This window comes from Malaclemys terrapin, chromosome 2 (assembly GCF_027887155.1).
Source record: "Malaclemys terrapin pileata isolate rMalTer1 chromosome 2, rMalTer1.hap1, whole genome shotgun sequence".
In the NCBI taxonomy this organism is placed as follows: domain Eukaryota; kingdom Metazoa; phylum Chordata; order Testudines; family Emydidae; genus Malaclemys; species Malaclemys terrapin.
In genome coordinates this window covers 93226782-93251080 of record NC_071506.1, presented here as the reverse complement: position 1 = coordinate 93251080, position 24299 = coordinate 93226782, and the positions used below count along the sequence as shown (strand labels likewise).

Here is a 24299-nt window from a genome sequence, read left to right as displayed (position 1 = left end):
TCATCTCCTCAGGACCTGAGAACAAGTTTGTATATTCTTGATGTAAAATGCACCACTACCTCTCTTCCTGAACAAGCTATACCCCTCTACACTAATGTTCCAGTCATGAGAGTTATCCCAAGTTTCTGTGATGCCAATTAAGTCATAGTTTATTTTATGTACTAATACTTTCAGTTCTTCCTGACTATTCCCCGTACTCCTTGCATTTATATAATAGGCATCTTAAGGTGTTCAACAGATTCTGCCACTGATTTCCCTCTTGTTGCTCCTATTATCCTACTGGCATTTTCCAAAATCTCACCCTCTGTTATGGTTGCTTTTTATGTTTACCTGAGGGCTTTTGTTACATGACTATGGAATGAAATATTACTCACTTATATGTTGTTGTTGTTTCCCATTGTTAACTCCATCAGAGTTATTCCTGATTTACACCAATGTAAGTGAGAGAAAAATCATCCCATCATGATTCATCAAATAAGGCAGAAAAGACAGACCTAGCTGAGGATACTAAAGCTTCAGACATCTTTGAGCCTATCTCATTGATTTCAATGTGAGCAAGATTCAGGCATTTATGATGTTAGTTTTTACATGAGAAGACAAATTTGAATGAAGACAAAAAGGAACCAAACCCTAAAAAAACATAGTGGAATGTCTCAGGAAGTGCTTTCCTGAAAATCATCTGACAAACAGATTCAAGCGTGTTAAGTCACAGAATGTGGCCCTTCACATAGTTATGCTGACAAGTGGTGTTACAGTACAAAGTCATATCCTGAAGAGTTGACAGTGTTCCTGCAGGATTTGTCCAGTGAGTCAAATATTTTGTAATTAGATTTGCCATTTCTCAACAATAGAAATTGGGTACTGAAGGGAGTGATTTTTGATGTTGCCACTGTGTTTGTTTGTTTTTTAATCATCAAAACATTTATGTTAAGGACATGGTGGCAGGTCTTTTTTTAAATACACAATGCACAAACTATCTTCAAAAATATCTAGTTAACAGAATACTTAGAAGAAGCTACAATTCAAATATAACATTTTCTTACTTTAGTTTGTAGATTGTATTTCAATCATTAACATAATTGAATCTTTAGAGTCCAAGCATGTTTGCTAAATTGATTTCTTGATTTGAGATCTCTAAATAAAATTGCTGTATTTACTGAATGACTGTAAAAGTGAATGTAGTTTGTCATAATATTCAATTTGCAGGTAAAGATTTCAATTTTTCTTCAGCTTGGTAGCATCCAGCTGCAATTTGATTTAAATAGGATTTGGTTTTATACTAGTGTAATCTCTGAAGGAGAGCAGGAGATAATTATTTATTAGTCAGTGTTAGAGATAAACACTATTTTTAATCAGAAGTTTAATCAGATGCATTAAACTTCTTACCCATATTTTAATATCTGCTGGCAAATGCTAAGTAATCCAAGGGGATTTGGGATTGAGCTCTTCTACAGGTATATCATATACTCTGTGCATAATCTCCTTTGTGTAACTGCAATGATGTATTGCTCCGATCATGGTGATAGCTTGGAACAACCTTTTAGTTTTCAGGTTTAAACTCCTTAAAACAAGTATTTGAAATCATTGGAGCAACAGTTCTTTAATTACAGTATGAAAATAATCCTGATAATGAGCCAAAAATAGTATTATTTCTTTTTTTATTAAAATCAGACCGTATATATTAAACAATAATATATATATATATATATATATAAAACCCCCAAGCAACTTCATTCAAATTAGATTATTTAAATTGCTTATTTCAGTCTGAGGGCCCAGGCTCTCCTCTGCTGCTGCAAGCAGACAGTATGACACTGGCATTGCTTGGGCTAGGAAATGCAGAAGGAGGGGCAGCCTCCACAGCACTTCCCTAGAACCTGTGTAAGCTCCTCCCTAGTTGTTCCATGCAGAGCCCTACTGGGAATTTCAGTAGACTCCATCACACTCATTCAATTGTCCTCTATTCATTTCTTCTGATCTCTATTCATTTTTTTTAAATAGTCTCTGTTGGTTTCAGTTGAAAGACCAATAGTTCTAGGAACTAACAGGGAAGAATTACGGAAATGTTGGGCCCTATTTGGCCTGACCCAAATATAAGCCTGCTTTCAGCCTGTCATAACTATAAAGGGAAGGGTAACAGCTGTCCTGTGTACAGTACTATAAAATCCCTCCTGGCCAGAGACTCCAAAATCCTTTTACCTGTAAAGGGTTAAGAAGCTCAGGTAACCTGGCTGGCATCTGACCTAAAGGACCAATAAGGGGACAAGATACTTTCAAATCTTGGGGGAGGGGGGAGGCTTTTGTTTGTGTTCTTTGTTTGGGAGTGTGTTCGTTCTCGGGACTGAGAGGGACCAGACATCAATCCAGGTTCTCCACATCTTTCTAAACAAGTCTCTCCTATTTCAAACTTGTAAGTAAATAGCCAGGCAAGGCGTGTTAGTTTTCCTTTGTTTTCTCAACTTGTAAATGTACCTTTTACTAGAGTGTTTATCTTTGTTTGCTGTACTTTGAACCTGAAACTAGAGGGGAGTCCTCTGAGCTCTTTAAGTTTGATTACCCTGTAAGGTTAATTTCCATACTGATTTTACAGAAATGATTTTTACTTTTTTTCTTTAATTAAAAACCTTCTTTTTAAGAACCTGATTGATTTTTCCTTGTTTAAGATCCAAGGGGTTTGGATCTTGATTCACCAGGAGTTGGTGAAAGGAAAGAGGGGGAAAGGTTAATTTCTCCTTGTTTTAGATCCAAGGGGATTGGATCTGTGTTCACCAGGAGTTGGTGGGAGGAAGGAGGGGAATGGTTAATTTCTCCTTGTTTTAAGATCCAAGGGGTTTGGATCTGTATTCACCAGGGAATTGGTGAAGGTCTCTCAAGGCTATCCAGGGAAGGAAATTAGCCTTGGGATGGTGGCAGCGGATCAGAGCTAAGCTGGTAGTTAAGCTTAAAAGTTTTCATGCAGGCCCCTACATTTGTACCCTAAAGTTCAAAGTGGGGATCCAGCCTTAACACAGCCTCACCCCCCTGCAACTCTCTCTATATCTACTCTATATGCAACCAGGATGCATAGGAACTACTGCTAGAGTAGAAGAACCATTATTGCCATAGAACCCACTGTCTGTGGGGGAAGGAGAGCACCCTCACCGAGCCCTTGGATTTGGTGATGTCCTCTCAATGTCCCTCTCCCACATACAGAGCCCTCTACCCATGTGGCGGGTGTGGTATGAATGACATGTCTGTCCCATCACTCTCTGTTTGGATGGGGAAGGCAGTCTTCATAGAGCTCTCTGTTCAGGTGAAGGCTGAAAAGAATGGCATTGGTGGGCTACTGGATCCTGTTCTCCTGCAAGTTGACAGAAAAGCTATAATCGTGGCATTTGCCATTGAGGCAAGTTGGGGAGGAGGAAAGACTGTGGCTCAAACTGTGAGTGACAGGCCAATCTGTAGAGAAGTCCTACCCTTCCAGAACACCCAGGATCTGCATCCTCACTTGCCCTCCCCAGAGCCACAGCAATGGCAGTAGAGGCAGTGGCCTTGGCTCAGTGGAAGACAGGCATCAGAGATAGGCTAATGCTCCCATACTTTAGGTGTGAAGCTGATACTGCTTCTGTGCCTAACAACTCTGAGCCTAGGACTTAATCCAGTCTCAGGAACATATAGCCCCAGGAACCAGAAGACCAACAGACCAGTTGCTCTGTACCAAAAAATATGTTAGCCAAAATTTGGAATTTGGGTTGGAGGGGAGGGGCACAAGGGGCCAGCTACTTTATGCAGCATATTACCATATAGACCAACACCATCGCAAATGACTGAAGCCTGAGAATAAATGTTTCCAAAGTATTTAAATGAATTAAGGGCTTAACTCTTTGAAAGTCTATGGGACTTAGGAACTTAACTGCTTAAGTCAACGTTGAAAACAGGGCATAAGTACTTCTGAAAATTTCTCTCCCGGCCCCCCCCACGCTCTTCCGAGCTCTGTGGAATCTCCCTCCTGCAGGAGATACCAGGGAATGAGGGAGAGATACTGGGCAGTATTTTGGAGGGAAGCAGTCTCTGGATGTGTAGTCCTTGCCTGAGGAGGATCTTAGGGACTTGAGCATTTATTGAGTTAAATTGAAGTGTTAACACACCTGGCTATGTGATAGAAATGACAACAAGAGGAATAAAATGTAAATGGTTGCACTAAAAGGCAATTGTATTTGATAGTGATTTGCTCCTGACAATATTAGTCTCCCTGAGTCCTGATTCTAGTCCCAAGAAGTGTCCTATGCCTTTCTTTATGTTTTGAAAAAGCAATGTCCAAGCAAGATTTTGAGGAGGAAGTGTCCGCTCTTACAACACCACACCATATTGTCTTTTAGTAGTTTTCCAAATTTGCTTTTATTCTCAACACTTCCACATGTAGGATTCAGTAGGAAATGCAGCCTGACAACAAAGATGCTGATTCTTCTATCATATCTAACATTTAAATCAGGTCCTTTAGCTTTTGCTATTGTGACCAATTCCTTGTGTATTTTTAATGATCTGTTCACGGAGGGGTAGGTAAGAAGTAATTATCAATAGGCTACCCTGCAAACATACATTTTGGGACTGGTTAGAAGGGACTAGTAACCCCTTTTCAGGGTTATGTTGTGCCTAGCCTCTTTCTCCCACTCCTCCCCCTAATCATGCACTGTGATCCTGTCCCCCATTGCTGCTATGCGTGTTCTTGCAGCGGAGTGAAAGAGATGGAAGTTCTGGGCTCCAGCACACTGTAGTTGTTTGCACTATCCTAAGCTGTAGGGCAGTGATTGAATTCTAGGCCTCAGGAATGGTCTACGTTTTGTTATCACGTAAGCAGATGCAAATCCAGACAGCTGGAATCAAAGTAGCTACTTCAGATTTGTGCCTATTTAAATAAAGGTTGATTTGGACCCAGATAAATTAGTTATAAAACACATGTTGCACCTAACTAAGATCTCAGAAATTAGATTTATTGGTGGGAAATAAAACATGACAGTAGTTAATGATAACTGGAGGTATACAGAGATTGTGACACAGTCGTCAGACAATCATTCAGATATGGCAGTGTGCATAGGAAACAAATTACATGAATACAAACATCAACATTTGTCATTCTCAGGTTGACAAAAGGCTTATGGATACTGGTATACCTCTCCGTAGAGGTGGCAGGATTCATTCTCTTGAGGAAGAGATGCATAAGAGTTATCCATACAATAGTTTATTTTTTTTTAAAAGAGAATGTCAAAGTGGAAAACAGGAGAAATGGTATAAATCTAGTAATATTATGCAAACATTTCATAAGCTAAATGAGATAGGCCTCTTCAGCTTTGTTACAGAAAAAAAAAACAGGGGAAGATACCTTACATCTTTCAAAAACAATGCTCCTCTCTGACAACTCACAAGTCAGCCTGATAGCACCCTTTGAATGATGCCCGAATCCACCCATGACAGACATTGTATCACCCTATATTATCCCGGATGATATCAAGCTCTGCAAGGACACAGCACCTGAGTAGAGTAGAAGAGACTGTGTCCTCATTGAAGCAAAAGTTGCATTTAGGGAGGGTTAAGTAAACTCCATCTGGCTACACCTAGTTTTTACTCAGCCATTTCAGCTGATCATAACACAGCAAAGGGCGGACTAAGTGCATGCAGATAAATGAGAGAATACAATGAGACACAACAATATGCCATATAAAATGGCACATTTACCTACTCATTCCGTAGGTCTGCTTATCATAGGGCAGCCCTGGTTGAAACGTATCTCCAATAGCTCTTGCCAGCTCCAGAGGGCAGAATTAAGGTTGTGGGGCAGGCTGGCGTGTAACTTGATTCTGTATTTCCTGGTTTTCAGAGGTTTAAATATATTGATATTCTGGCAGGTACAAGGTCAACCTTAACTCTGTGTTAACAAAGTTTTTGGCAGTGAATATTACAATTCACTTGCTCAAACCACCTTACAACTATTAACTAATTAATCCACGGAACACTCCTGGAAGGTAGATATTAGAGCTGTTTGGGAAGTTTAGTCAAAAATTAAATTTCAGTAAAAAAAGTTGTAAACTTCTGCAAAATTTCTAATGCATCCCCCCCTTTGGGGGGGGGTAGCTCTAATAAGGCCTATTAATCACTGACGTGAATTACATAAGTCCAAAAAGAAAGTTCAGTGGAGCCAAGATTAGAATTAAGGAATTCCTTATTGCCAATGTCATACTCATTCCACTAGACCTAGTGTATTCCTTTTTCTAGTGTAGTATGCACAGTATTATTAAAAGAACTAAAGAGTAAAAAAGTTACATCAGACTATCCTTCACATAGGTTCCAAAAATATAAAGCTATAATTAAAAAGCAGCGAATAATAATAAAGAGGTTCTATCACACCAAGCCTGCAGTAATTGGTCTCTATTTACCATCTCGGTGGAATTCAACAACAGAAGTAGTAAGAATGGGATTATTCATAGACTCCAAGTAACACGCCTGCTCTGTGATGATTCTGCATTTACAATTACATTTAGACCTGTCCGTTAGACAATTTTTAATCCATTTAATGTGTGCTGTGTTCATTTTATCTCTTTCTAGTTTTTCATCAAAATATTATGTGGTACCAAATCAAACACCTTAAAGAAGTCTAAAAATATTACATCAACATTTCTACCTTTATCAACCAAACTTGTAATCTCATAAAAAAAGTATCAAGTTAGTTTGAAAGATCTATTTTCCATAAACCCTTGTTGATTTGTGTTAGTTGCATTACCCTCTTAGTTCTTGATTAATCAAGTCCCATATCAGCTGCTCAATTATCTTGCAGGAATCAATGTTAGACTGACTTGCCTTTAATTACCTGGGACATCACATTTACCCTTTTTAAAAATTGTCATAACATTAGCTTTCTTCCAGTCTTCTGGAACTTCCCCCGTGTTGAAAGACATACTGAAAATCAACATTCATGGTCCATTTCCTAAACTAGCTCTTTTAAAACTCTTAGATGCAAGTCATCTGGACTTGCTGATTTAAAAGTGTCTAACTTGAGTATCTTCTGTTTAATATTCTTCAGCAATACCAGTGGAATGGAAAGAGTGTTATCATCATATAATGAGACTATATCATCCATTGAAAATACAGTACACAACTATTTAACACTTTTGCCTTTTCTGAATTATTATTGACAACTCTACCAACTCCATTTAGTAATGAACATATATCTATCTATCTATCTATCTATCTATGCTAGATTGCCACTTGTGTCACTTTGCTTCACTTATCAATTTTCACTTATTCCTAACTTATGATTTACATTCATTTTCATCAACTTCTCCTTTCTCCCATCTGTGTTGAGAGAGAGAGAGAGAGAGAGAGAATGCACTGTCTTCATTTTTTCCACTAAACCGGATCAGTTTTTAACCAGTATGACCTTTTATGGGATTGTGGCTTTTTGGCCATCTAGTAGGGTGTCCACCACTTGGCACACAGGAAGAGAATTAATAATTTCACACCTATTATTGCACAGATGTGGTTTTTTTCCTTCAAAAAACAAGTTACAAAGAAAAACAACAAACCACACACATTAATTATATAGTTTGATCTATGTATGAGTCCTCCATTGGGAATTACAGAAATAATGAAGATAACATTTCAAATAAATTCCATCCTTACTGGTTGAATCCTAAGTAGCTGGTGGTATACAGTAGCACATTTGCAGAGGTAATCTTTTTTCAAAGAAACATATAACAGCTTATATTTTAATATAGTAAAATTATCACTAGCTTATCATATAAAATAGTGTTTCCCAAACTTGTGACGCCGCTTGATTAGGGAGACCCCCTGGGGGACCGGGCTGGTTTGTTTACCTGCCGCGTCCACAGGTTTGGCCGATCGCGACTCCCAGTGGCTGCAGTTCGCTGCTCCAGGCCAATGGGAGCTGCTGGAAGCGGTGGCCAGCACATCCCTCGGCCCGTGCCACTTCCAGCAGCTCCCATTGGCCTGGAGCAGCGAACAGCAGCCAATGGGAGCTGCAATCGGCCGGACCTGTGGATGTGGCAGGTAAACAAACTGGCCCAGCCCGCCAGGGGCTTTCCCTAAAGAAGCAGCGTCCCAAGTTTGGGAAACACGGCTTTAGTAAATAGATCCAGAGGTCCTTTCCCTTCTCTGTGTTTTACTGAAACAGTCTTTTGTTTCTATTTATAGACAGAACAAATCCCTGTCTTGTTGTAAAAATTCCTTTTTTTTTAACTTTAAGTGGTTTTGATTGTTTGCAGTTCCCTCTGATGGTTTTCCATTGAAAGTTTTAGTATTGTGCAAGGCGAAACAAATGAGCCTTGCAATGCATCACCAGGTAACCATAGTGGGTAACAACTCTCTTCTGCCTGAATGGGTCATCACTGAGATACTTTATGCCCTGGTTACTATTTTTTACTCCAAGTCCTTTCAATATAAATACTTAAATAATACCCATATATGTATTTCACAATTGTTAGGAATCGTGACAAGTTACGAGATTTCTATATATACATTACATTGGGGTTCCCAAACTGTGGTATGTGTACCCTTGGGAGTATGCAAGACATCTCTGGGGGAAACGTCGGATAAATTGTGTAATGGTGAATTCTATGTATTAATTTCTTTCTTTATTGAATTTTCATAATTTTCATAAGCTTTATAACACTTTGGGCATTTGTTATATAAAATACAGTACATTATTTACTTCAAGATATACCAATGAGAACAGTTACACAGAGACGCTGACATACAGAGCCCTCACCTCCAATCACTGTACCGCGTGGGTTTAGTTGCCCAGCAACTGTTCAGTGTAACTGAGCTCAGAACTTAGGGTTTTCTTTTTGGTTGTATGTGTTGCACTATAACTATATCTGTACGTAACAGTGAAATATGGACAGTTGGCTAAAGACAGTTAGTGTTAAGAACACACAAAGTATCAGTCATGAGAAGGGTAAGGGTAGGCAGGCAGCTGCTAGCTCTGGAAGGGTGCATGCAATAAGAATAGTTAGGGAACCTCTGCATTACTCTATATAATACATATCCTGTAAGACGTGTTTAGGGTAGTGAAAGTTTGGTGTAGTGAGTTTGTCAGATCTGACATGAGAGTTGTTTCCAAAGAAGGGGGACCCTTTGCTAAGGAGTCTCTGTATCACAAACCCCAGGAATATGACTACTGTGCAATATGTTGTCCGTGGGGCAAATTTCTTCCTAATCCATAGCAAGTTAATCATCATGGGCCCCTAAAATTTTTTAGCCTGTCTAGTATTATTGCAGTTGATATTCCTATTATTCTTGTCAATGTAACAGTGCAATCCAACCCAAGTACGGGGCAACATGTAGCTGTATTGTCTGAAGAGTAGGGCAGAGACCAGACTATTAAGTTGAGATGCACAATCTGGTTCCTGTTTCTCTCTTGCTCCATGTGGCTCCATGTGCCAGCCCTTTTGCTTATCCACCCAACCCCTTCCCAAATACAACCCCCACTTGACAATAAATTGGCTTCTGTTTCTTTTTTTTCCTTATAAAAGAGGATCACTTGTGAGTTTAAATACTACAACCACTCACCCTCAAAAATCTCACAATTTTTTTTTTTCATTTCCTTAGTTTGTTTTTTGAAACTGGACTAATATTTTTTACATATTTAGTGAACAGTATGCAACACCTGAAGCCAAGAACAATTTTTATTCCCCTTAAATTGGAGGTTTTCAATGGAAGTAACTGCAGCATACTGTAGATATGATACTATGCCATGAGTATCATAGCCATCATCACAAATAAGAAATACAGGAGAAATGTTTTAATTATATTCTTTCAATTGTCTGTCATTGATGGCTAGCTGTTGAGTGCATTCTTAATGGGTGAGCAATAGGAGAGCAACATAGTCTTATTTTGTATAGTTATTAAGTTGATGTGTATACATACAGTGTTTGTCAGATGAGTTTACTAACAAGCTTCTGTTTCCTTCTGCTTGAAATACTAGTTTATAACATGCTTGAAGGAGTCTATTAAACTGGATGGGTAAGGTGGGTAGCATCAGAATAGATGGTTGAAACACAAGCTAATGTGTAGCCAGAAGCAGGCTAAGCCAGAAGTAGCCTAAGCCCAAGCTGAACACCTGTCAGTTGATTTACGTCATGATTGAAATAATTTTCTTTATGAATTATCTGAAAAGGCCACTTGGTTTTGATTTTCTTCAGCGTGTTTTCCCTTTGCTATGAAATACAATACAATGAACTGTATATGTCAGATTCCAATGGCTTCTTTGAGAGATATTGTAAGTCACACATCACTAAGGGTGAAATTCACCCTCTGTGAAGAAGAACAGCCCAAGGCCTATGCACGACTTAATTCCTCTGTAGCTTTATTTTCAGAGCTAAAGTGTACCTCTCTCTGGCCTTCTCACATGCCATGAAATTAATCCTTAGTGGGTGTTAAGGAATATAAGGGGGAGATTTTCAAATGTACAGAGTGGGTAGGCATCCAACTCCCACTGAAAGTTGATGGCAATGGAATCCCTAACTTCAATTCCTTCCTTTCAAAATCTCCCCTATGATACTACAGCTTTAATATGGAAGAAACAGAAGAATGTGTACAAATTTAAAAGCTGAAACATACAACTCTTGATACCTTCCTATTAGCACTTTTTCTCTTCTTGTCCCTCAGCATGTAAATTTCTTCAACTTAAATTCCTTTACACCCACCTAAAAATGAGTATATGACACTTTGCATTATAAGTGAGAGACGTTACAGTTTCTCTCCAAGTAATGCAGCCTTGTGAGATTCCATTCCTCCAGGGCAAGTATGTGCCAGGCCAAGTGTCTTTAGTTTGTGTTGGTATTCATTACTATTGTTATTAATATCATCATGGTGAAGGGTAGGTGAATAGATGTTGTGCCTGGGTAGGTAAGGATACATGACAGTTCATGGTTAAAATTTGGATGTATAGCCAGATTTGTCTGCAGTGCTGGCAACCTCCCTTATATTCTAAGAGCCGACTGACATGGAGTCAACTCATAAAACACATTTTTCTCATACCTAGATAACCTCATCATCCCCAGAGACTGGATTTCCGAGTAAGGTTTTAACACGTGTGTGTGTGGCCAAGTATTACAGAATCCTTTATTTCACCTCATAAAGGATGGCCATTCTCAGTCAAGCATTGCACTTTATTTCAAACTGACTGTTCTGTTAATTCTGTCAATGCAGGAACCACTCACAACAAATGATAATAGCATACATCTTGTGCAAAGACTTGGCTTACCTAAAGAATAATTTGTGTGATCAGTTAAACTGACTGGTAGAACGCAAGGGCTTCTAGGCTGTATTTTCCTTTTGTCTGTTTAATTGAAAACATGAAATGTCAGAGGAGATAGAATCGGATGAGACAGTTAATTTCTATTGATCAGGAAAGAAGAGATGTGCACATTTTAGCTGCTTCTTCTTACCACGCTAGCTCCTTCGGCATTTTCAGCAGGGTGATTTTGTTGTGATAGGAGGGAGGGAATGAGGAGGTTAAAAACAATTGTATGCACTCCTCCATTTTAGCTGTCAGTCATTAGGATCACGGAGGCTACTTATTCACCCTTCAGGCAGTTCTGTGACTGCAGCTCAAAATGAGCCTTGTCTAAGCAGAAATGTACAATTATACCAATCAAATGATTGCCGGTCTACACAATACAATTATCCAGCTTAATTTGGAGGATGAATTAATTGAAGGATGATTTTCTATTTTGCATAGAAGGTCCCTCTGAAGGGATTTCATAAACAGAAAATTGAATGCTTGACTTTTATACCTTTGAATCCCTAATAAAATACTTCTCTTTTTTAATTAGAAGTTGATTTTGTTCTGGTTCTTCTCTTTTAGGAATAGGAGGAATTTTTAATAGTAAAAATGATCTGTTAGATTAACATAGAATCAATATTTGTAAGGGGCTGGGGAAGTGCTACTTTGTAAAAGCTTTTCTTTTTTTTTCCCTTCCACAGATGAATATTGATTGAAAGGAGGTTTCAGTATGAATTGTTATACTTGGCTATCTCTTCTGCTAACACTTGGTCAGCTATGGCCTTGCCTTCCAAGTATGCAGAACCATAACATCCACAAAATGAACCAACCTTTTGCAACACTTCAGAGAGTGAAACGTGGCTGGGTATGGAGCCAGTTTTTTGTGCTGGAAGAACAGATTTTAACAGAGCCTTTGTCTGTTGGCCAGGTACGTTCTGTGGGAGATACAGTAACATAAAGTGCAATGCTTTGACTTAACAAGTTGATTAACAACTGTTTGCATCACATAAATCTGGCCCTGGACAGAGCAATCACCTCCAGAGATTTGGAAGACTGTGCTCAGAAGCAGGAGGGAAAGTGCACTGGCAAAAAGGTTTGTCAGATGTCTGCACATTTGCCCTTATTATGGACCTAATCTTACAATCAGGAAGATCATTGGAGGGTCGGAGCCCAACATATGCCAGGCTTTTACCAGTGCAATAATATAAGTCCTTCACCTTCCTCAACACCAAATTCATTATGCAATTAAAAGTAAAATCACACACAGTAGATGTTGACATGAGACTTTAAATTTCCCTTTTATCTTCTGAATGAAAGTTAAGGACTCATTTATCAACATCTGGCAATTTGCTTATGCTATTTTTGGCACTGTATGGAGGCAGACATACTGAGTGCAATGCAGTTTACAAACAGTATTTAGCATGATTTTCTATTACACTAAGTAGCAGGTGATTTACCCCTCATTAATTTTTAATGAAGCAGATTAATACTAAATCCTTTTACCACTGAGAAGCTATAGGAACCTGCATGGTTCATTAGATTAATGTAGCTTTCGCACAATGAGCAATTATTTTTCAACCTCTTTTAAAATTGTGCATTAAGATAATTTTCTTAATAAGATCTCCCTCTCTGCTTATTTATTTTTATTTATTATTAATAAATTATAATTAATAATTATTATTATTATTAATTTATTTGCCTTTAAAAAAAACAGAAATAATTGTAATCTCTAGATCTGGTGTCCTTTTCTGTAAGGCACTTTCTAGATGAATGAACTGAAATAAGTTTAACCACTAATTAACTAGCACTAAAATTTAATTGGGCCCAAAGGGTGAAGTACTCAAAATTCATTAATTACTTTTTCACAGCTCTTTCAAAGTAACTACTGTGGAAGTATGATGTCTCACTTCTAAAGAAGCAAGTGTAGATACCGCATATGCTTTCGTGGCTAGGAATTTAGTTTCATGCCAAAAAAATGCTATGATTTCCCTGATCCTTAATATAATTCTTATATTCTTTCCTTTTTGTTCTTCACAGTGCTACAGGTAAATTGATATGGAGTTTTAATTGAGGATTATGATTAATTTATTGCTGATTAAATCAGCCACATTTACTTGTGATTTTCCACCAAGAAGCATATGCTCTGTTGTCAGTAGGGAAGTGACAATCTAAGATCAGCCAGTGACTTCTTAGTAAATAAGGCCCTGCAGGGAATTGCATCAACAAGAGTCCAAAAACAGACTGTCTCTGTTATTAACTGTCACTTATTCCAGCTCACAACTCCCCTGCACACTCTGATTGTACAATCAGAGCTTATGTTTCTGTAATTTCAATTTTGAATCGGTCCCTCCTAGATTTCCAAATGTAAATGAATCTGATGAATCTCTTTGCAGTGATCACATTTGTGAAAAGATATGTGTCGATCAACATCACATTTGGAACTATTTTGGGGATGTTCTATGGCTGTTTTATGCAGAGGTCAGACTAGATGATCACAATGGTTCCTTCTGGCCTTGGAATCTATGTATCTATAACCCTTGATATATTCTTAAACCAAGTACATAAAACCTTTTGGGCCTAATTCTCATTTGTAATACAGGACCATTTATTTTGCTGTTATGCCCCTCTGACTTAATATAATTTACACGTACTCTAAAGTCCTTTTACATCACCAGGGTAGTGCAAAGAGATCTTAGTGTAAATAAGAATTAGGTCCTTTTATGTATCTGCAATAAATGTTCAATATAAGAAGTCTCCTATTTTTATGTAATATGGTCATGTCACCTAACACAATCTTTTGGTTACAAGGATGGTAGTACAATATTGGTTAAGGTTGAGACCAGCTGACTGTTTCACAGATGATTTTTCTAAATGGTATAAAATCCACCTGCTTACGTGGTTTGTCTTGAAAATCAATGTATCCCATGGGCATCTGGGGGTAAGGTTAGTGGTAGAGCTGGTTGGAACATTTTCATTGAAATTTAATTTCACGAAAGCTGAAGAATTTCATAGCGATATTCTGATTTTGATTAAGTATTTGTTGGGAATGCGAGAGGAGAAGAGAGAGAAAGAGTCTCTCACACTCTATAGCTTGGTGGTTACGGTACTAGCCTGGGATGTAAGAAATCTAGGTCCAAGTCTCTATAAGGCTCAGACTGATCTGGGATGAAGGATTCTGCTCAGAAACAGGCAGAACAGGCACTTAAAACTGAGTCTCCCATATCTCAAACCATTATCAACAAGATTTGGTTGTGGTCCAAAACCAGACATTTTGAATCAATTACATTTCATAAAAATATTTTTAAAGTTTTGGATTTGTTCCAAGGTGGAATGAAAACAAATTGTTAAACCTCAAAAGTTGCCACAAAACACAATTTTCATCCTGTGATCATGTCAAGTTAATGGTCTAAATGTGAGGTTATGTAAGCAAGATACAGCCCCTGCTAAAATAATCATGTGACATCAAAATGTTTTGGTTCTTATAACACATTTTTTGCACACACCTGGAGCTCAAACTATTATGCTGATCTTCTTCACACTGATATCACCTACCCAGGACTGATCTCAGCTAGTGTCTGGCACCTGCTGTCCTTGTGGGGAAGCAATATTTAAAAAGTCATTCCAGGTAAAGGTTGGGTGTACACTGTGGCTAGAGCCAAGGTTATGCTCCAGAGTTATTTGTACATGTGCAACAGTGCTGTTATTCTGTTGCAAGTTAGTGTTTGTAGGTAACCTGATCTCAGAGTAAGTGTGTGGATCAAGGTGACCTGCTGTAGTCACTGAACCTGAGCAACTACCTTGAAACCTATTCCATATGCAAGGCCAGTTAGACCAGCAGAACTGCAGGGTCACAATGTGTGGATGAGATGGTGGTGTTCAGAGAAGAGATTTGCATTTATTAAGAACTGGGGAGCCTTTGGGGAAAAGAAGATCCTATGCAGGAAGGATGGGTTCCACCTAAACCAAAATGGAACCAGAGTCCTTGAATGTAAATTATAAAAGGTCATGATAGAGTTTTTTACATTAATGGCTGGAGTAAAGCCAATAGGTACACACGAGCACACATTTTGGACAGAGACATCCATTAGGGGTTGGCTTATTAAGGGGATACTCTATATCGAAGTAAAGAGAAAGGACAGAAGCTGATAAAGTACAGGAAGGAACCTGAAGAGAAACAGTCAAATGAAAAAGAGACCCACTCAGTTATACCACATGAAAGCAGACCACTAGATATTGACATTTTTTTAAGTGCTTATATGCAAATAGTGGAAGTCTTAATACCAAAATGGGATAAACTTGACTGCCTGGTATTAAATGAATATATTGATATAAAAGGCATAATAGAAACTTAGGAGAACAATTGTAATCAATGGGTCACAGTAATTCTAGGGTTCAAAATATATAGGAATGACAGAGTAGAGTCGTGCTGGTGTGGGAGTGGCACTAAATGTGAAAGGAAGCATTGAGTTAAAAGTTGTGAAACCTTAAATGACTCAATCGCTATGGATGGAAATCACATGCTTGTGTAATGAGAGTATAGCTCTAGGAATATACCTACCATCTGACCAGGATGGTTATGGTGACTGTGAAATTCTCAGGTTGATTAGAGACGTTATAAAAGCAGAAAACCCAGTAATAATGGGGGATTTCAACTATTCCCATATTGATTGTGTATATGTCATCACAGAACAGTAGAAGAAGTTTTGGATCAAACTGATAAATTAACAGTAATACGTCACCAGAAACAGTTGGTATTCACAAAAGAGTTGTGAGAGAACTCAAATATAAAATTGCAGAACTACTAACTGTGGTATGTAACATATTACTCAAATTAACCTCATTAGGACATGGGATAAGAGGGAAGGTCCTCTCATGGATCAGTAACTGGTTAACAGATGGGGGGAAAGAGTAAGAATGAAGAGTCAGGTTTCAAAGTAGCAGTCATGTTAGTCTGTATCCTCAAAAAGAACAGGAATACTTGTGGCACCTTAGAGACTAACACATTTATTTGAGCATAAGCTTTCGTGGGCTACAGCACACTTCATCGGTTGTATAGAATGGAACATATAGTAAGGAGATATATATACACATACAGAGAACATGAAAAGGTGGGAGTTGCCCTACCAACTCTAAGAAGCTAATTAATTAAGATGAGCAATTATCAGCAGGAGAAAAGAAAACTTTTGTAGTGATAATGACAAGGTGTGAGGATATTTAACATGGGGAAATAGATTCAATGTGAGTAATGGCTCAGACATTCCCAGTCTCTATTCAAGCCTAAATTGAAGGTATCCAGTCTGCATATTAATTCAAGGTCAGCAGTTTCTCATTGGAGTCTGTTTTTGAAGCTTTTCTGTTGCAAGATTACCACCTTTAAGTCTGTTACTGAGTAACCAGAGAGGTTGAAGTGTTCTCCTGCTTGTTTTTGAATGTTATGATTCAGTTAAGAGTCAGTTTTCACAGTGGAGGGAGGTAAATAGCAGGGTCCCCTAAGGATCGGTACTGGGATCAGTGCACTTCAACATATTCATAAATGACCTGGAAAAAGGGGTAAACAGTGAGGTAGCAAAGTTAGCAGACAATACAAAATTACTCATGATAGTAAAGTCCAAAGCTGACCAAGAAGAGTTACAAAGAGAACTCATAAAACTGCGTGACTGGGCAACAAAATGGCAGATGAAATTTAATGTTGATAAATGCAAAGTAGTGCACACTGGAAAACATAGTCCCAACTATACATATAAAATGATGTGGTCTAAATGATCTGTTACCACACAAGAAAGAAATCTTGGGGTCATTGTGAATAGTTCTCTTAAAACATCTGCTCAATGTGTAGTAGCATTCAAAAAAGCTAGCAAAATGTTAGGAACCATTAGGAAAGGGATAGATAATAGGACACAAAATACCATAACACCATTATATAATTCCATGGTACCCCAACACCCTTGAATACTGCATGCAGTTTTGGTCACCCCATCTCAAAAAAGATAATTAGAATTGGAAAAAGTACAGAGAAAGGCAACAAAAATTATTCGGTGTTTGGAACAGCATATGAGGACAGATAAAAAAGAATATGACAGAGATTTATAAAGTCATGAATGGTTTGGGGGAAGTGTTATTTACCCCTTCACATAACACAAGAACCAGGGGTCAATGAAATTAATAGGCAGCAGCTTTAAAACAAACATAAGGAAGTACTTCTTCACACAATGCACAGCCACCCTGTGGAACTTGTTCTTAGGAGATGTAGTAAAGGCTAAAAGTATGACTGAGTTAAAAAAAGAATGAGAAGTTCATGGAAGTTAGATCCATCAATGATGCAAGCCCTTGATCTTGATCTCCCTGAACCTCTGACTGCCAGAATCTGGGAGTGGATGACAGGGGATGGATCAATTGATAATTATCCTGTTCTGTTCAGTCCTGCTGAAGCATCTGGCACTGGTAACTGTCAGAAGACAGGATACGGGGCTAGATGGACCACTGATGTGGCTCATTATGGTCATTCTTATATACTGTGAGGTTGAATCTTACACTTGGCAGCTTTCTGAGAATGTGTATTGTGTGCATATCTGCAACCTGCAGGGCTCCTTCTGGACCTGAGAGCAAAGTTTCCAATTTAACAACTAATTATCTAAATATTCTGAAATCCACATGCACACTCAGATTTTACTTTAGAAGTATTGTCAAGGAAAGTACCATTATGTAAACAGAAAGAAAATGAAAGACTCTAGTAAGCAGCAGCATTAGGGTAATGTAATCATGGCGTATGCTCCTCAGTCATTTTGTGAACAAGGGGACTGAGTGTGATCAAAGGAAAGTAAATAGCTGTGACTTTCATCAATGTCAGCATGATAAAAGAGGTTGTTGAGAATCAGGAAATGTATTTATATTCATGTGAAAATGCAGGAAAAATTGGAATTTGCATTTTTAGAGAGAATGTTTAATTTTTTATATGCTGTGAAAAAATTTAAAAAAGATACAATAGAATCCCATTTATCTGAGCCTCCATTATCCATTTTTCCATATTAACTGAACTGGGGCTGACAGCGGGAGCCCTGTTGCCCAGGTCTGAAGTTCTCCAGATTATCTGAATTTTTGATTATCTGATCTGGCCCCAGTACCACTTAGATCAGATAAACAGAGTTCCCTGATATCAGTAAAATATTGTGTTAAACTGATACCAGTATATATTGTGGATAGGAAAACTAAAGTTCAGTGTTTCATTTTAATCATGGAAAAATTTGGGTTTTTATGTTTTTTTTATTGGAATTTTTTTTTAATAATGGAAAACTAGGATCCCTGTTCATAATAGAGAGCCATATTCCAAGGACTGGAATAAGCTTGACAGTGACAGGTCATTGCCATCAGTTAAAACAGTAATTTGTGTTTATAATAAAAATAAACATAAAAACTAAATTTCAACCTCTACAAGAATTCATCCAATGTACACAAACCTAAGTTTCATGCCTATCAATTTCACTCTTCAACGTGATGTGGTTTTTGTAAAGGGGTCCAAAGCAAATATCAAATAGAAAAAAAATCACAGCCTTTTTAAAAACAGTTGTAGCAAATCTCAAATTATATTCTCCCTCCCTATAGAAAAAACAAGCAGTGTGAAAATGACAATCAACACTCAAAAATGCTATTCTAACCAAAAAGACAGACTTTTAGTATATCTTCTTCTTCCCTATTAAAATAGAAATCCTTGTGCCACTCTACCCATCCATAATATTTGTTGTGCCACATTAGAGCCAACATTAAAGTTGTTAGTGTAAATTGTGGTCATTTGATCAAGGGCTTTCTCAGATATAGCCCCCACAATAAGTTGTTGATTTTAGTTTCAAATTGAAGTCAAACCCACATGCATACTGAGATTATCTTGAAAATTGGTATTTCACAACAGGTGGACTTTGGGAGAGGAGGAAGGAAAACACACATTTTGATGAATGGGTCAAGTTCACATCTCTCAGAGCTGTTGTGTCAGGCTGTATTCATCTCCAGGGGGTGTTCTGATTCATCTAAGAACCACAGAGGGTTTTGCACTGCTCCTGGAGAGAAGTATAGAGTTTAAGACTTCCCTCCTTTTCTCCTTGCTGACTACAGCTGGTAGATGTGCTCCTCACAGCTAGAGCTAGGTAAAAAAAATTGGACATCTTTTTTTTTTTTTTTTCCTAAAAATGCAGATTTGGTTTGATGAAACATTTCATGAATTCATGTTGAATTTGCATAATTGCTGTGGCTGAAAAAAAAAGAAAAATCTGAAAAAGTTAAAATGATTTTTCAATTCAAAAGGGCTTTTCATTTTGAATTTTACTTGGATTTTATTTTTTAAACATAAAAAAAGTCAAAATGTTTAATTTTGGATCAAAGAAAATGTTTAGTTTGACCTTAAACATTTTTTTGAATCTGTTTTGCTGAAAATTTAAAAAAAAATGTAGGTTGGCCCAAAACTTTTTTTTTTTTTTCCAGGTCAGCCACTGAACTGACAGATTGGTTATTTGCACATATCTACTCACAGCCCTTCAGTTACTGTCTTTCTTCCTCCCCATAGTCCTTCAGCTCTATTGGAGCCATAGAGAGGCAAGGAGAAAGGCCCATCTGATAGCTGAGTTGCAGTGAACTGTTCTCAGAAAATGTCCATGTGCACCCCACAGGTGCACCTCAGTCATACCCTTCTCATTTCCACTGCTTCCCCCCGAAACAAAGGAAATTCACAAAACAAAGCTCTGAAAACCAGAAAATACAGAATTAAGGTTCACATTATTCCCACCTGCTTAACTCTGTCCTCTTTGAGTGATGCCACAATCTGCCCCAACAGACATTGTAGCATTCTATCCTTCCATATGATACGGAACATTGCAGAGCACACAGCATGTGGGTACAGTAGGAGAAACTGTCAGACCACATCCACACTACGGCAAAAGTCACATTTAAAGCTAGCTTAGTGAAAACCAACTGGCTCTGCCTGGCCTGCACTCGACCACTTCCCTACACTGAACAAACCACCCATTAGTCACCAGATGTTACCACCCTTTGGCCACTGTATTAAGGACTTTCTGGAACATCACCTGTACTTATGTCTGCCTTGTAGTGCACTGTTACATACACAACCAGAATGTTACAAATTCCCATGATTAGAACTAACTATTGTGCTTCTCTGCTTGCACAGCCAACATAACTCACCACTGAAACCAGGGGATTGTGATCCCTTTGGGAACATTTGCTCCTCTCATATCACAACATGAACTATGTCATCCTGCTGCAAGTAATCCCTGAACCAGTCAAAAGAGCTGTCCCTAACTCAGCAAAAGGCAGATCAAGTGCCTGCAGATAAATGAAGAAATACAATTGTGTGGGACACAACACATCACATAAAGTGGCACATTTACTTAGTCATTTCTCATGTCTTCTTATTATAGATAGGGCCCTACTAAATTCACAGCCGTGAAAAACATGTCACGGACCGTGAAATCATACCTTCCCCTCCCATGAAATCTAGCTATTGGAAGGAGGTTAGAGGAGGGCCCCCAGCTCCAACTGCTAGTCCCTTCTGGACTGGGGATGGACAGTCCATCCTGACTTACTCTTCCCCTAAACAGATCAGACCCACTTCTGGGTACCTACCCCAGCTGCAGGAACTTGCAGGAGGTGGGTCTGATCTTCCCCATGCTGCGGGAGCGCCCCTGTCAGGGGCTCCTAGCTGCTAGTCCCGGCTGGGCTGGGGAGGCACAGGATTTGCTCTTCCCCTGCATGGCTTCTCTTGGGGGGAGATCAGACCCACCTCCTACTCTGGCAACCTCCTGTAGCTGCAGGAAGCTCTGGCTGCAGGCTGCTTCCCAATCCCGGAACTTCCTGCAGCTGTGGGAGGTACCTGGAGGTGGGTCTGATTTCCCCCCAAGCATGGCCATTCAGGGGAAGAGCAAGTCCTGTGCCTCCTCAGGCTGGCCAGGACTAGCAGCTAGGAGCCTCCGGCTGTGGTGCTCCCAGCAGCATGAGGTAGATCAGACCCACCTCCACCTCCAGGAACCTCCAGGAAAATTCTGGGGGTGCTGCATTCAGAGCCCAGGTTTAAAGTCAGTGCAGAAGTGAGGGTGGCAATCCTGTGATCTCCCCCTTACAACAGCTTTGCAACTGCTCCCATGACATCCTTTTGGGTTGGGACCCCCACATTACAATACAGTGAAATTTCAAATGTAAACATCTGAAAACATTAAACTGACTAATTTTCATATCCTAATACTGTGAAATTAACCAGAATGGACCATGAATTTGGTAGGATCCTAATCATAGGGCACCCCTGGCTGAAACATACTTACAGTATTACCCCAGTGGCTCTCTCCAGCTCCAGAGGGGGCAGAGTTTAGGTTGTGAGAAAGGACCAGGCTGGTGTGTACCTTAACTCTGTATCCTGGTTTTTAGAGGTTTAAATATGGGTGCACGTGACATTCTGGAATGCTATGAGACATTGCCAGTTAACGGTAACTCTGCGTTAATGAAGTTTTTTGGGCTGTGAATACCCACAATTACAGCCCACATGAGGAACTATCTCTCTGCTCATGGTACACCAGTGCTGCCCGGGGGGGGAGGGGGGGAGGGCAAGTGGGGCAATTTGCCCCGGGCCCCGCAAGGGCCCCCATGAAAGTTTTTTGGGGCCGGGTCCTTCACTCACTCCAGGACCCCCGGAGCTTCTTCCGCTCCGGGTTTTCGGTGGCAATTCGGTGGTGGGGGGTCCTTCTGCCCTGGGACCCACCGCCGAAGTGCCGGGTCTTTGGCGGCAATTCCCCACCGCCAAAGACCCTAGGCCCCTGAATCCTCTGGGTGGCCCTGTGGTACACGGCCACAGTAGCAGTCAACAGAGGCCCTGATTCAATATCTCCCTTGATAGAAAAGAGAGGGGGATGGCTGGCAGTTCATTCTTCACAAGGCCATGATGGAACTCTGACATGCTTTCTTTTCCCTGGTCCCAAATAGCGTGGTTCTGCCAACTTTCAGGGAGTGATATAGAGCCCATTTGTTTCACTGGCTTTTACAAGGAAGCAGGGAACAGTGAAGCACTAGCTAATGGGCTGAGATTTGTATTGGAGGGAGCTTCCGCTTGATAGAAAGAATGAAATGACTGAGACTGGATTTTTAATTTTATATAATTGGCAGTGTGCTCAGAGATTGTGTATGGGCACTGTTTATGATTCAAAATCAAAAGGAAATAAATGGAGCACTATAAAATAAAAGACATGTTGGAAATTGTTGTTCTCATAATACCATAATTATAGATCTTTGGCATGTTATAACTGCATAAATGGTGACAAAAGTGCTGTTAACTGGTGTTAATACTAAGACAATAATAATGACAGCATGAACAAATCCGACTGGACCAAAATGATCTCTGTGGCTCAGCCTGGTTAGAGTAAACCTCATCATAAACCTAGTCTTAGCTACAGGAACATAGACCACCACCTTGTAAAGAAATGGGAAATAGCAATCAATTATTTCAAAATAAACAGCACAGAATTACTCCTCCCACCCTCCTCCAAATGGCTTTGTATACATTTACTATTACTGTATAGGTACAGTGCCACACTTGCTCAGATGTAGATTTACTATGGTTAATAGTATAGTATAATAGTATAATATAATATAAGAGTATATAGATAAATATATATAATATATAGAGAGAGAACATCTCTCTCTCTATATATATAATATATAATATATTATATATTATATGTTTATCTATGTACTCTTATATTATTGTAATATATATATATATGAAAAAAAAAGTTGAACAGTTTTTCACCCCTTCACTATCCCGTTACATAGGTATATAGGCCCTGATTCGGCAAAGCACTCAAACATCAAACAGTGATGTCAATTGAACTGAATCATGTGCTTAAAGTTAAGCAGGTGCTTAAATGTTTAGCTCAATTGTGGCCATAAATCAACAACAACTACTGCATGGTTGGATGGATATATCACAATACCCTGTAGCCTCAGCTTAGTATAAGACCCTAAGAATGCTTACTGTTGACCAGACTCATATAGGTCTGAACAAAAAAAGATATAATTCTTTTGATTTGTTATCCAGAAAATAAATAGTTATCTTTTTCCCTTGTAGCTGAAGTCTGATTCCGACAAACTTGATGGCACTTTCAAATACATTTTGACGGGGGATGGAGCGGGAAGCATTTTTACTATCGATGAGTATACAGGTACAATTCATGTGACACAGAAGCTTGATCGAGAAGAGAAACCTTTCTACACTCTAAGAGCACAGGCAATTAACAGGAATACCCAGCTGCCTGTTGAACCTGAGTCAGAATTTATCATCAAAGTTCAGGATATCAATGATCAGGAACCAAAGTTCTTGGATGGACCTTATGAAGCCACTGTTCCAGAGATGTCTCCTGAAGGTAAAAGAAAGTCAAGAACCAAACTCTTTTTTCCCACCTTGCTGGACCATTATATTATTTTAAAATATTTATATCCTATTTTATAGAGTGCCTTTCATTCAGAAGGGCTCCAGAGCATTATCCCAAAGGGGAGCTCTAACCCTGCAAAGACTTACAATGCAGGCTTAACTTTAATATGTGAGTAGTCCTACTGAACCCATGGGCATGTTTACCTTTAAGCATGTGGGTAGTTCCATGTGCATAAGTCTCTGTAAAATCAGGGTCAAAATGAGCAGATATATAATTATGGCTACATCCCTTCATACACATTATGGATACATCCCTTCATACACCAATGAAACCCAGCCAACTTCTAGGCTTGAAAATAGTAGCTGTTAAATATCAGGATACAGCAATGTTGCATTTCAAGACAGGCAGAATATTGTATCAAGTTGAGGTTGCAAAGGAGAAGTGAGGGAAACAGAATGTAACATTCAAATTTAAAGTTGGCTAAGACTCCACTCCTCTAATCTCTCAAAAAGTCTCACATATCATGTTTACTGGTCACAACCTGTCTGTTCTTCAGGCTTATATCCATGGAAAACTAACACTATACATTTAAACAGCAAGGATCT

The 24299-nt window shown here is 39.0% G+C and overlaps 1 protein-coding gene across 1 annotated transcript in view; it reads left to right on the top strand.

Annotated features, from left to right (window-relative positions):
- The window catches only part of CDH19 (cadherin 19), a 104255-nt gene that overhangs the window by 29065 nt on the left and 50891 nt on the right, over positions 1-24299 (top strand). The window contains exons 2-3 of the mRNA XM_054020937.1: positions 11980-12206; positions 23391-23685. Of these exons, the coding sequence (XP_053876912.1) occupies positions 12009-12206; positions 23391-23685 (493 nt within the window). The 5' untranslated portion in view covers positions 11980-12008. The remainder of the gene's footprint in view (positions 1-11979; positions 12207-23390; positions 23686-24299) is intronic.